Source organism: Eutrigla gurnardus (genome assembly GCF_963514095.1).
Source record: "Eutrigla gurnardus genome assembly, chromosome: 22".
In the NCBI taxonomy this organism is placed as follows: Eukaryota; Metazoa; Chordata; class Actinopteri; order Perciformes; family Triglidae; genus Eutrigla; species Eutrigla gurnardus.
The window spans coordinates 16,736,749-16,749,161 of NC_139933.1; the positions used below are offsets into that span (position 1 = coordinate 16,736,749).

The following is a 12,413-nucleotide window of genomic DNA, read 5'->3' on the forward strand; positions in this document are numbered from 1 at the left end:
CACTGAAGTCATGCTGGAGTTTATGGAACGGTTCTAAATCAGGAAGCCATTCCAGTAAATAAGTGGCATGTTTAAGGTCCCGGTAATGAGGATTTAAATTTGAAAAGGACATGAGGAGGTTGTTGGTCTGAGAGGAGAGCGCCACCTGGACTCAGACAGAGGGTGGATGGAGGGTTATCCCAGGATGAGGGGAGGAAGGATGTCTCCCACATCCCGTACACCGGCACGTACTCCCAATATAAACACAGCACACCTCGTCCAATTCGTTACGACGACTCTGACAGGACACACAACGCGGCGCGATACGCGGCGTTGATTTACTGGTCCAAAGTTCTCCCACAGTGAAACACTTCCAAGTCTCCGTGAGTCTAAAGGCAGTTAGTGAGCGCAAAACCGTGAATCATGCCTGTGTGACACATTGGCCGGTGTAGAGACAGAGATAAAGTTGTGGTGGAAGCCTCAGCCAAGTGTTCAAGATTGCACGGTGTGATTAACTGCTCAAAACTGTGCACAGCGTAGTTCATAAGTCTTAATAACTCTTTTTCCCTCAACACTTTGTTTCTTGTGACTCTGAAGTAAGAATTTGATTAAAAAAAGAACTACATGGCTTAAAAAGTATGTGGACTCCAGAGGGTCGGGAACAATTGAGGTTCAATTCATCCCAAAGGGGGTCGGGTGGGGTTGAGGTCAGGTATCATTGTAAGACGCAGCATTGGAATTAGGAACTAGTCCAAACTACAAAAATCAAAAGTCTACCTGTCGACATACTTATGGTGCCAGAACGAAGTTCACATGGGTCCCATGCTTTCTTTCCACGTCTAAAATATCTCAAACGCATCAGTGTTAATAAATTCTTCATTGCACCGTAACAAATTATTTAGGCAACATGCCAGACATTATGTAGTCTCGCTCCCAGGGGGTCGTTGTACACGAGGCGTACTGGAACATAACCGAGTTTAAGTTGCGTGTGCTGTTATAAGTTATTGCACGCAATCATATCTTTCTCCAAAAGGAGCTGAAATGTGCATTAAATATTTACACAGGACAAACACGTATATGCATGGGTGCATCTATGATTTATGTTTACGTTTATAGCGTGTGCTGTACCTTTGCATATATCTTTATTTCACTCTGTCTTCATTAATTTTTTTTGTTAGAAAATAGTTATGTTGTTATGTTTACATCCTGCTGCCAAAACCCCAAATGACAAATTGATATTTCGCAGCAAACACGCGGACACCAACAGCAGCGACGTTACCCGTGTATTGTTAGGAATTTTAGCGCCATCGTGCGGCAAATGGGAGCACGACTGGTTAACCCCTGACGCGCTCTGACGTAAAAGACGGAAACGGAAGTTGCCCGCGTCCAATATGTCTGCTGGCGTCTGAACTTGTTGCGAACAAAACAAGACTCGTGGAGCGATGGCAGACGGCGGAGTTGACGAGCTCTCGCAGCTGGAATATTTGTCTCTGGTGTCCAAAGTGTGCACGGAGCTCGATAACCACCTGGGAATAAGCGACAAAGATTTAGGTGAGTATTTCGTAGCCGAGATATATATCGATGCTAGCTAGCTAATGCTAGCTGTTGTTAGCTAGCCCCCGTGTGATCTGTTAGCACTGTTAACTGACGTGGTTTCCGACAGAAAGTGTTGTTAAACGTACTGTTTCTTAACGCGTAACATTTACTCGATGTGTGGGATGTGGTACGTTATAAATATCGCAGCGATCTGCGTGTCTTTCGTGGCCGTCACGGCTGTAATGTCCCGTTCGCTGCTAATGTGGTGTTTTCCTTATTTCGCAGCTGAATTTGTCATCGACCTCGCCGAAAAACAGCCGACCTTTGATGGATTCAAAGCTCTTCTGCTGCAAAATGGAGCCGAATTCACGGTAAGTTAAACGCTACAGCAAGCTAACAGTCACAACTTGGCGACGTGAGCTATCAGTTAGCTAACTGGCAAAGCTAACTAACGTTGTTTTTTGTTGTTCGTTGTAGGATTCGCTCGTCGGCAATTTGCTCAGACTCATTCAGACCATGCGACCTCCGCCCATGTCGTCTTCAAGCGACGGTAAGCTGCTGAGCTGCGTATTGCTATACTGTAATCTAGTTTCCAATCAATACATAGTATTGACCAAATAAGTGGGTTTAGTCAGCATAGAGCCAAAGACAGTCAGTGCAGGTAGTGGTTTCTCTGCTATATCCATTTTATTTGAGCCAAATTACAATTAAAACTCTTCCGCACTTTTACCTTCAAATGCTGTGTGTGTTGTCTGTATTTGTTGTTTGTAGCTGCTTCATACCTGCATGTCCTTGTGCAACAGCGTACTAATGAGTTACTGTCCATTCCCAGCCTCCGAGCCTGTGGTCAAGCGGAAGTCTGAAAAGGATAAGCTGAAGGAGCTGTTTCCAGCGCTGTGTAGAGCAGATGACCCGGCACCCAAGGTATGTTGCTTAAAAGCTTGTTGGTGAAAATAATCATCATTGATGCAAAACAAGATCTTTACATGTGTACCGATTTGTTGTTTTTCACTTAAAAAAGTACCCTTTGTGGTGCACCTGCAATGCATCTCACCACATTCATAGTTTTCTCATAATGGGAGTCTTGTCTCTCCTTTTCTCATTCATCTTGTTAATTTACTGCTGCCTGTAGTTGAGATTTCATTTTTAATGTGATTGTCCGTCCTTGGCGGCAGCTTGAAACACACCCTCTGATGATCTATAAATTATTCTTCAATAACGATGTGGAGTGCCTGCCTTTGGAAACTCACTAAAAAATTCTGATTGCTGAGTGACTACACCTGGCTACTGGGGCCATAATCATTTAAAAATCATATTAATGAAATGACTGTAGGGTCCACAAAGACATTATAGGAAACAACTTTAGACAGTCGGACGAGGCCAATGTTAGAGCTGTGCAAAATGTTTTAATTCTGATGGACTGAAGCTCACCCGTCTGCACCTCGCTGTGTGGCGTGTACCAATGACGACCACTATTATAATGCGGTCATTATTTTGTTTAATTGGCTTTCTCAGAAGCTACTAGATGAAGATGATGTGAAAGTCGCTGCTGATGCCATGAAAGAGTTGGAGATGTTTATGCCCAGTGTCAGCGGAACAGTTTCCAAAAGCAGCAAGAGCAAGTAAGACAACGAAGGATACCGGTCACATTTGTATTTAAGTTTTTATCCTGGAAATAGAAACCAGTGGCTTGTAATAACTTTTTATGTGCTTTTTCACACTAATTCTCGCAGGTCAGAAAAGAGCAGACGCCACAGCCGGAGTCGAAGCAGAGAAAGAGACAGACACAGAGATCGGGATCGGGACCGAGATCGGGAGAAGGACAGGAAGAGACGGCATCGCTCAAGGTCCAGGTCTCGCTCCAGAGATCGCGATCGTCACAGAGATGGAGACAGAGATCGCGGCAAAAGAAGAGACAAATCTTCCCGCTGGTCTGAGCGCTCACCGAGCCCAAGAAAAGACCAAGACAGGGACTGGAAGGACAAGCACGTGGACCGCCCGCCACCAGAGGAGCCTTCTGTTGGAGACATATACAACGGCAAAGTCACCAGTATCATGCAGTTTGGATGTTTTGTTCAGCTGGAGGGATTAAGGTACTAGTAGTTGTCTTGATGTTTTGCATTTCTATTCATTCTCTTTAAACTCTGTATCGCTGCACACTTTCAGATAAAGATTAGGCTCCACTCATATTCTTTGTTTCATACTATTTGTTGAATTAAGTTACAGCGGTGGCTCCGTAGGACTGTTTCTGACATCTACTGAAAAAAGATTGATGTAATCATCAAAATGTTCTACATCAATCCATAATGGTTTTCACATTTGTTGCACACAAGGAGGCATGAACTTGTATTAATGGGGTGGTCTAGCAGCATCTAACAACCCTATAGATAAGCTTTATACAATAACACTGTTTTGAAGAAAAAAACATCATAAAATATGATGATATGATGGACACTCAAAGCATTGTCTGAAAAACCTCAATAGATGCGTTAAATGTAAAAACAGACACTTGGATCAGTCGTAGTATTAAGTCACAAAAGTGCTATTAACACAACATTTAGCGTGACGGCTCAGCCTGCTAATGAAACATTCTTTGTTTTGTCCCAGTAATCAATTCTGTTAATTGATTGCAACTGTTCAGATCTGTGCTCAGGTTGCATATGCATGCCTGTGATTTATGGTGCAGACATTGAGCATCCGTTAACAGGAAGGAACTGTATTTTTCCGACTGTTATTCTGTGAGTTAAGTCAACCATGTTGTTGTAGGAAACGATGGGAGGGTTTGGTCCACATTTCCGAGCTGCGTCGGGAGGGCCGAGTGGCCAACGTGGCTGATGTCGTCAGCAAAGGGCAGAGAGTCAAGATCAAGGTGCTCTCATTCACCGGCTCAAAGACCAGCCTCAGTATGAAGGTAAGGACGGGCGTCTGTAGTGGAATAAATGAATGGAAATGAGTCATTAGGCTGTTTGTCAGCATTTTAAATGGCCTAAATTTTCCTCCTTTCTTTGCCAGGATGTGGAACAGGAGACGGGCGAAGACCTGAACCCCAACAGGAGGAGGAACGTGGGCCCGGATGGAGGGGATGAGATCTCCATGAGGAACCCCGACCGGCCGAGCAACCTGAACCTGGGCCACGCACCTGAGATGGAGCAGGACGACACGCTGGAGCGCAAGAGGCTCACCAAGATTTCTGACCCGGAGAAGTGGGAGATCAAACAGGTGGGTGTTTATACAATGTAGCTAAGCCATGGGAAAAATCATGTCATGATTATCCTGCCAAAATATTTGAGATTCACGATAATCATCAAATAATGCTTAAATCTAAAGAAAACTAAGCACTGAAACATATTGGTATCACTTCTAACAATCAAATCATTTTAAATAAGATCATCATTAGGTCTCACCACACAAAGGATAAACAAAGAGATGTATTTAAAAAAAATCATGGTTCTATTTTTAGTTCACCACGATAATGAACTAGACGATTTATTCAAGTCACTTGTGACCGTATTTAGGATTTTTTATGATCTATGATAAAAATTCCACGTCGTCCCGTCCCCAGTGTAGATTTCTCCACACATTTTAGGTGATAACGTTCTTCTCTTTTCTGTGCTTATTTTGTCGATTCTCATGCTCTCCGTCTGCTCTCAGATGATTGCTGCCAACGTTTTGTCCAAAGAGGAGTTTCCCGATTTCGACGACGAGACCGGCATCCTTCCTAAAGTTGATGATGAAGAGGGTAAGAAATCTAGTCCTACAGTTTATGAACAAATACCTGCACTAATGGCATTCTCATCAGCCGTAGTTGCACTTTGTGTTCAGTGCTAATTAGCGAATGTTAGCATGCCAAACTAAGTTAGCGAACACACTGAAAATGACTCCTGCTCAACATCAACACGTCGGCAGTGTCACTGTGAACATGTTGGCGTTTAGCTAGCACGGCTGTAGACTCTTAAATTCTGTCGTTTCATCTTTATTAATGACTTGGGAACGAGCGGACAGCTTGCTCATTGATGTCTCTCACTGCCATTCAGATGAAGATTTGGAAATTGAGCTGGTTGAAGAGGAGCCTCCGTTCTTGAGGGGACACACCAAACAAAGCATGGACATGAGCCCCGTCAAGATCGTAAAGGTACGGCAACATATCCCAACATGTAATTGCAGATCTCGCTAAACACACAGAGGAGAGACGACGGTGTAGTTTAGACTTGCTTTTAGTGCTTAAGTCAAATTTCATTGGATCTGTCTGTCAACTCATGAAGTAAAACAATTATAAGGGAAGTTGATTACACTTGTGATAAAAAATTATTATTCTACCTGTCTTTGGAGCCGTTGAACACGTTTTCACCTAATAAGATGTAGGCGAAAGTAACACGGCCCCGTCCTTCCCTCTGGCCATAGAATCCAGATGGCTCTCTGTCTCAAGCCGCCATGATGCAGAGCGCCCTGGCGAAGGAGAGACGAGAGCTGAAGCAGGCTGCACGAGAGGCGGAGATGGACTCCATACCCATGGGGCTGAATAAACACTGGGTCGACCCGCTGCCAGACGGTAAGAAAACCATCAGATGTGCCCGTTAAGTGATTTCTATGTCACAGATGTTTATGCTGAAGAACGACTCATCAAATCCCTGTGTAACCATTTAAGAACAGCTGCCAGCTTGAAATTTGCATATTGATTATCTTAACCCCTGTTGTCAGATTTATTTAAATGTGGATTTTTGAGATTTATCTTTGGCACAATCCTGTTTTGAATTCAGTCGTTTGTGTGTTTGCACCGCTTTATCCAAACCACAACGCAGTCTGAGCCATACATACAGATGACTGGCAGCCCCCCTCAGGCTCGCCAGTTACTGGAGATGGTTATCTGGCTTCCTGCAGACTCATATCTGGCCGGATGGACTAGTGTTGTCATGGTTCAGTGTTCTTGTGGCCCCTCTGTGCCCCCCAAGTGTGCCAGACAGTTTCCAACAGTGGGCGTCATCATCCTCCCATAACCATGCCGAGCCAATGAGATTTCATTTGAAGCATTAAAACGGTCATTCTAAAGCACCCTTCTGTTGCTCTGTTTTCAGTTGATGGCAGGCAAATTGCAGCTAACATGAGAGGCATTGGCATGATGCCCAATGACATCCCCGAGTGGAAGAAGCATGCTTTTGGAGGCAACAAGGCCTCTTATGGAAAGAAGACGCAGCTCTCCATCCTGGAGCAGAGGGAGAGCCTGCCTATCTACAAGCTGAAGGAGCAGCTCATTCAGGTAGCTTTAGTTACCATGTGGGAGTTTGTAAGCAAGTCGGAATAGATTCTGTTTAACATGTGATTGTCCTCTTTAAGAAGCAGGTGTTGGTGCTTAAGAACATTTTATGGTTATGAGGAAATGCAAATCACCAGTTTTTCTCCTTTTTAATTTCCATTTGTCTGCTGCTGCTGACGTACGATGTGAAACGACCCCTACAGAAATGTGGCTTTAAAAAACAAGTCTGTAACGTTTACCGTTTTTAAATCGGTCACAGGCTGTTCACGACAACCAGATCCTGATTGTGATCGGAGAGACGGGGTCGGGTAAGACCACGCAGATCACACAGTACCTGGCGGAGGCGGGCTACACCACCAGGGGGAAGATCGGCTGCACGCAGCCCCGTCGTGTGGCCGCCATGTCCGTGGCCAAGAGAGTGTCTGAGGAGTATGGTTGCTGTCTAGGACAAGAGGTGAGTGAGCCGCCCTTTACTTATTTGATAGTGAAATCACATTTATGTTTTGTAACAAGAGGGCTGATATGAATCTTTTTTTGCTTATAGGTGGGTTACACCATCCGTTTTGAGGACTGCACCAGCCCTGAGACGGTGATCAAGTACATGACGGACGGCATGCTGCTGAGAGAGTGTCTGATCGACTCAGAGTTGGGCCAGTACGCCATTATTATGTTGGACGAAGCTCACGAGAGGACAATCCACACTGATGTTCTCTTTGGCTTGCTGAAGAAGGTGAGCCGGATGAGCTTTTGTATTTTTTGTGTACACATTTGGGGGAAATAAGTGGAGCTGTTTGTGAAAGATGAGGAAAAGAGACACTGTATTTTCTTTTTTTTGCGTATCTCAGACTGTACAGAAACGCACAGACATGAAGCTGATTGTAACATCGGCCACGCTGGACGCTGTGAAGTTCTCTCAGTATTTCTATGAAGCACCCATCTTCACCATCCCAGGAAGAACCTATCCGGTGGAGGTTCTCTACACCAAAGAGCCCGAGACGGACTACCTGGACGCCAGTCTCATCACGGTCATGCAGATCCACCTGACCGAGCCCCCAGGTATGATGTTTAAAATCACACACGGGTCTCCTTGTCAACAGTAGACACCAATCATCATTCCACCTTTCCCTCGTCTCCGTCCAGGTGACGTCCTGGTGTTTCTGACTGGACAGGAAGAGATCGACACCGCCTGTGAGATCCTGTATGAGAGAATGAAGTCGCTGGGTCCTGATGTCCCTGAGCTGATTATTCTGCCGGTTTACTCGGCCCTGCCCAGCGAGATGCAGACCAGGATCTTTGACCCGGCGCCCCCAGGGAGCAGAAAGGTGCAATATTTTTAAATGGATGTGAAAATGTGTATCTATTAATGGTATTACATTTCAGCATTAAAATGTCGATTAGAGCAATGTTATATATTTTTGCCGAGTTGTTGACAAGTGCAGAGTTAAATAGGCAATGATGTTTCTGTGTATAATTTGGACAGTGTGGAGTCATCTTTATTTTTCTCCCCCCAGGTTGTCATCGCCACAAACATCGCAGAGACGTCTCTGACCATCGATGGCATCTATTATGTGGTGGATCCTGGCTTTGTAAAGCAAAAAGTGTACAACTCAAAGACCGGCATTGACCAGCTGGTGGTGACTCCCATCTCACAGGTACAATACATTTAATTTACTATGTGCTAGATGTTGAAGGAGTAGAACAGCAAATATTCCCTGACATTCTGCATATGTATTTGATGCAGTTTGCTATCTTCCTGAATTGTTTGAATGTATGTGTTTTCGATCTCAGGCCCAGGCCAAGCAGAGAGCCGGGCGAGCCGGCAGGACGGGCCCGGGGAAGTGTTACCGCCTCTACACGGAGAGAGCCTACAGAGACGAGATGCTGACCACCAACGTGCCCGAGATCCAGAGAACCAACTTGGCCAGCACAGTGCTGTCCCTGAAGGTAAACTCTGCAACCAACACGTCACGCTTTCTTCACCGTGGAGATGTTTTTGTGGACGCTCAAACAGGAAGTTAGGCTCATTATCTCAACCGGTCCCATAACGGACCCCGCAATGTTCTGCAGAGAGTCTGCGTGAGACATTAGTTTTTATGTGAAGTCACTGTTGTGTGTTTCTAGAATGTACTTTCTCATTATTTGAAAATAGATAGCCACACCTCATCAACGTATCTATTATTTCTAGTGCTGTCAATCGATTACATTTTTTTTTTACTAATTAATCGCACAATTTGCCGTAATTAATCGCAATTAATCGCTTTCTTCTTAAGAATAAAGTATGTTATAATGGATATTTAAATGGAATTATGATGATGGAATTTATGTAGAATCAACACAAAGGAAGTATTTAAATTCAAATACTATTGTAAAATAGCAGCTTTTTTAACTTTAAGCACAGATTCTCTCATGTGAACTACAGATTTCCATAGAAACCATCAAGCCATCAAAATGAACTGTCAGCTTGAAAAAGGCATATTTCTTATATGCACTAACAGAACATTTCAAAAAGGTCCACAATAGAACATGCAAATATGGAAAAAAGAACAAGGAACTATTCTGCTGTGAAGTCAGAATGATAAATCCTTTTCACTCCATAGAACAACAAGTCAGCTTAGTCCTCCTTTACATTCAGCCCGTTACTGAGACAGACCAGTCTGTTTACATCGTCAGAGGACAAAGCAGCACACACCACATCCCCCTTGTGTACAGGTTTGCGTGCGGTAGCTTTTAAGTCTTGTAGAGACTGTCTCTACTCGTCTGTCTTCTCATATTTATGTTTTCTCCACCAGGCCATGGGCATCAATGACCTCCTGTCCTTTGACTTCATGGACGCTCCTCCCATGGAGACTCTGATCACAGCCATGGAGCAGCTCTACACGCTGGGAGCTCTGGACGACGAAGGCTTACTGACGCGGCTGGGAAGAAGGGTGAGGAATGCTTCTACCTGGTGGTTTCTCATTAAATCTACATCGAATCATTCATGCACTTTTGAGTTTCATTAAACAAGTTATGTGATGTAACTTTCCTCTTGTTTTCACTTTAAGCATTGCACCAATTAAAAATATATTTTTTCTGTCTTCCAGATGGCCGAGTTTCCTCTGGAGCCCATGTTGTGTAAGATGCTGATCATGTCCGTCCATCTGGGCTGCAGTGAGGAGATGCTCACCATTGTGTCGATGCTGTCTGTGCAAAACGTCTTCTACAGGCCAAAGGTAGGTCCACAGCGAAGCCTTGTTTTATTATGACTGGATGAAAAGCTTTTTGGGGGCAGTTTTCTAACATATTCAAAAGCACAGGTCAGAATTAATTATGATCACGGGGAGTGTTTTTCTCTTCCATGGAAACTAAAAAATGGATATTTAAAATGTTTATTTGCTCTGTTTGTGCATTAAGTAAACTTAAAAGCTTGAAGTTTATTATTAAATGACAAACAATACAATTTTTTCATTGGGAACCAATAATAAAAAAAATCTAATCATTCTTCTTGAGTTTAAAAAGTGTCCATGCAGTTTTGAATTTCCCTTTCTTTGCTTCTACTTTTTTAAATCATCTTTTGACAGCTCACCTTCATTTTCTCAGAGCATAGATCTTACTTTATTTTTAGGGTGCCCTGATCCAATCGGTCACCAATCATTATCCGCCTATATTGGTTCCAAATAGTTTGATCAGTGGTCTCTATAAAGGCTACTTCATATACAGAGTTGTTAAGAATAGTTACATATATAATGCTACATTATAAATCTAAGGCATCAAATCAATATCCTGATTTAAACCCCCTTGATTCTTTGTTTCTTTTTGTGTAAAAGGACAAACAGGCCTTGGCTGACCAGAAGAAGGCAAAGTTCCATCAACCCGAGGGGGATCACCTGACCCTGCTGGCGGTCTACAACTCCTGGAAGAACAACAAGTTCTCCAACCCGTGGTGTTACGAGAACTTCATCCAGGCTCGCTCCCTGCGCAGAGCCCAGGACATCCGCAAACAGATGCTGGGTATCATGGACAGGTATGAATGTCAGAGAGGCCGAGGCAGAACCACAATACATGTTAACAACTGAGGCTGCAATTCTATTAATATCCGCTTTGTTTCCTCTTACTCTTCAGACATAAACTGGATGTGGTATCTTGTGGCAAAGCCACAGTTCGCGTCCAGAAAGCCATCTGCAGTGGCTTCTTCAGGAATGCAGCCAAAAAGGATCCTCAAGAGGGCTACCGCACCCTTATAGACCAGCAAGTGGTTTACATCCACCCCTCCAGTGCTCTGTTCAACCGCCAGCCTGAGTGGTACAAAAACACCCTTTCTCCTTTTTTTTTAACAGAACAAGAAATAAATGTGCCTCTTATTATAGTTTCCAAATGTAAAACCACCTTGTAACGTCCTGCCTGTCTCACCCTCAGGGTCGTCTACCACGAGTTGGTGCTGACCACTAAGGAGTACATGCGGGAGGTGACCACCATCGACCCTCGCTGGCTGGTGGAGTTTTCGCCTGCCTTCTTCAAAGTGTCCGACCCGACGCGTCTCAGCAAGCAGAAGAAACAACAGCGCCTCGAGCCTCTTTACAACCGTTACGAGGAGCCCAACGCCTGGAGGATCTCTCGTGCCTTCAGACGCCGTTGATGTTGCTGATGGTGATGTGGAATACGTGGATTTATACCGGCCCTGTACATGTGATCAGACTCGGACTGGTGGTTGGAGATTGTATCATCCTGGACTTCAGGCTGTGTATTCACTCCTTTTTTTTAAACATTTGTACACATTGTACATTTCCCCCCCAGAAGTTCCTACATTGTCTGTGTAGGTGGCAATTTAAGTGTCATTATTTTAGGAAACCCAGAGCTATTTACTTTTCATAGCACTAATACAGGCAAAAGAAAACGTTCCACGTCTGTTCCTTTTGAGACGGAAGTTTAATCACAAATCTTCTGTGAGGACGTTCTGTAAAACGGTGGACTATTTATTTTGACCCTGTACATTTTAAAAAGCATAACTTTATGCATTAATGAGACCTGATCAGAAGGGAATCACAAGACAATACTTGTCAGACCATTGGGATCGAACGGAAACGTATGTTTGATAGATTTTGTACTGTAGCTATACATGTCTCTCTATCTAAGAGTTGCTTTGCTATACTAACCAGTGGAACTATGAAAATGTGCCCTCATTAAATGCAAATTTTTCTTAATGCTGTTGGTTTTTGTTGTGTACTTTCAAATAGATGGACAGTTATGCTAGATACAGAGGTTATTGTTCGGCGGTTGTGGTGGTGACATCCTTTAGCCAAGCCACACAAATGTAAAAAACGAAATATTAGTAGGCCGTTTGACTCGGGAGATGCTAGAAAATACATGCTTTGAAAAGGAAAAAAAGTCTTGCAAAGTATCACAATTCAAAAGCACTAAGTATGCAGAAAAATGTGGTTCCTGTTTGAATTATTGCGCATTTTAATGTTGCTGGTTCAAGGAGAAGAAATGTTCTGCCTTTTGGGTTATTGAATGTTATGGTGGAAGAAGTACTCTGATCTTTTACCTCAGTAGCAGCAATACAAAATCTTATTGATGTGAAAGTTGCAATGCAACAGTAACTGTTAGGAGTAAAAGTCATCCATACAAATCATTACTTAACTGAAAGTATTGGCATTAGACTATACCA

The 12,413-nt window shown here is 43.6% G+C and overlaps 1 protein-coding gene across 1 annotated transcript; it reads left to right on the top strand.

Annotated features, from left to right (window-relative positions):
- The first annotated feature begins 1,367 nt into the window (after nt 1-1,367).
- Nucleotides 1,368-11,946, top strand: LOC311032608 (ATP-dependent RNA helicase DHX8). The gene is made up of 23 exons (XM_084039507.1): nt 1,368-1,530; nt 1,801-1,886; nt 1,993-2,065; nt 2,348-2,439; nt 3,031-3,137; nt 3,249-3,608; nt 4,282-4,426; nt 4,528-4,734; nt 5,167-5,254; nt 5,550-5,647; nt 5,917-6,064; nt 6,588-6,769; nt 7,026-7,220; nt 7,311-7,496; nt 7,612-7,822; nt 7,907-8,088; nt 8,278-8,418; nt 8,555-8,710; nt 9,556-9,693; nt 9,850-9,978; nt 10,573-10,769; nt 10,868-11,047; nt 11,162-11,946. Exons 1-23 carry the CDS (start codon nt 1,422-1,424, stop codon nt 11,379-11,381), a joined length of 3,630 nt encoding a protein of 1,209 aa, XP_083895633.1. The 5' UTR covers nt 1,368-1,421; the 3' UTR covers nt 11,382-11,946.
- Nucleotides 11,947-12,413: the final 467 nt, after the last annotated feature.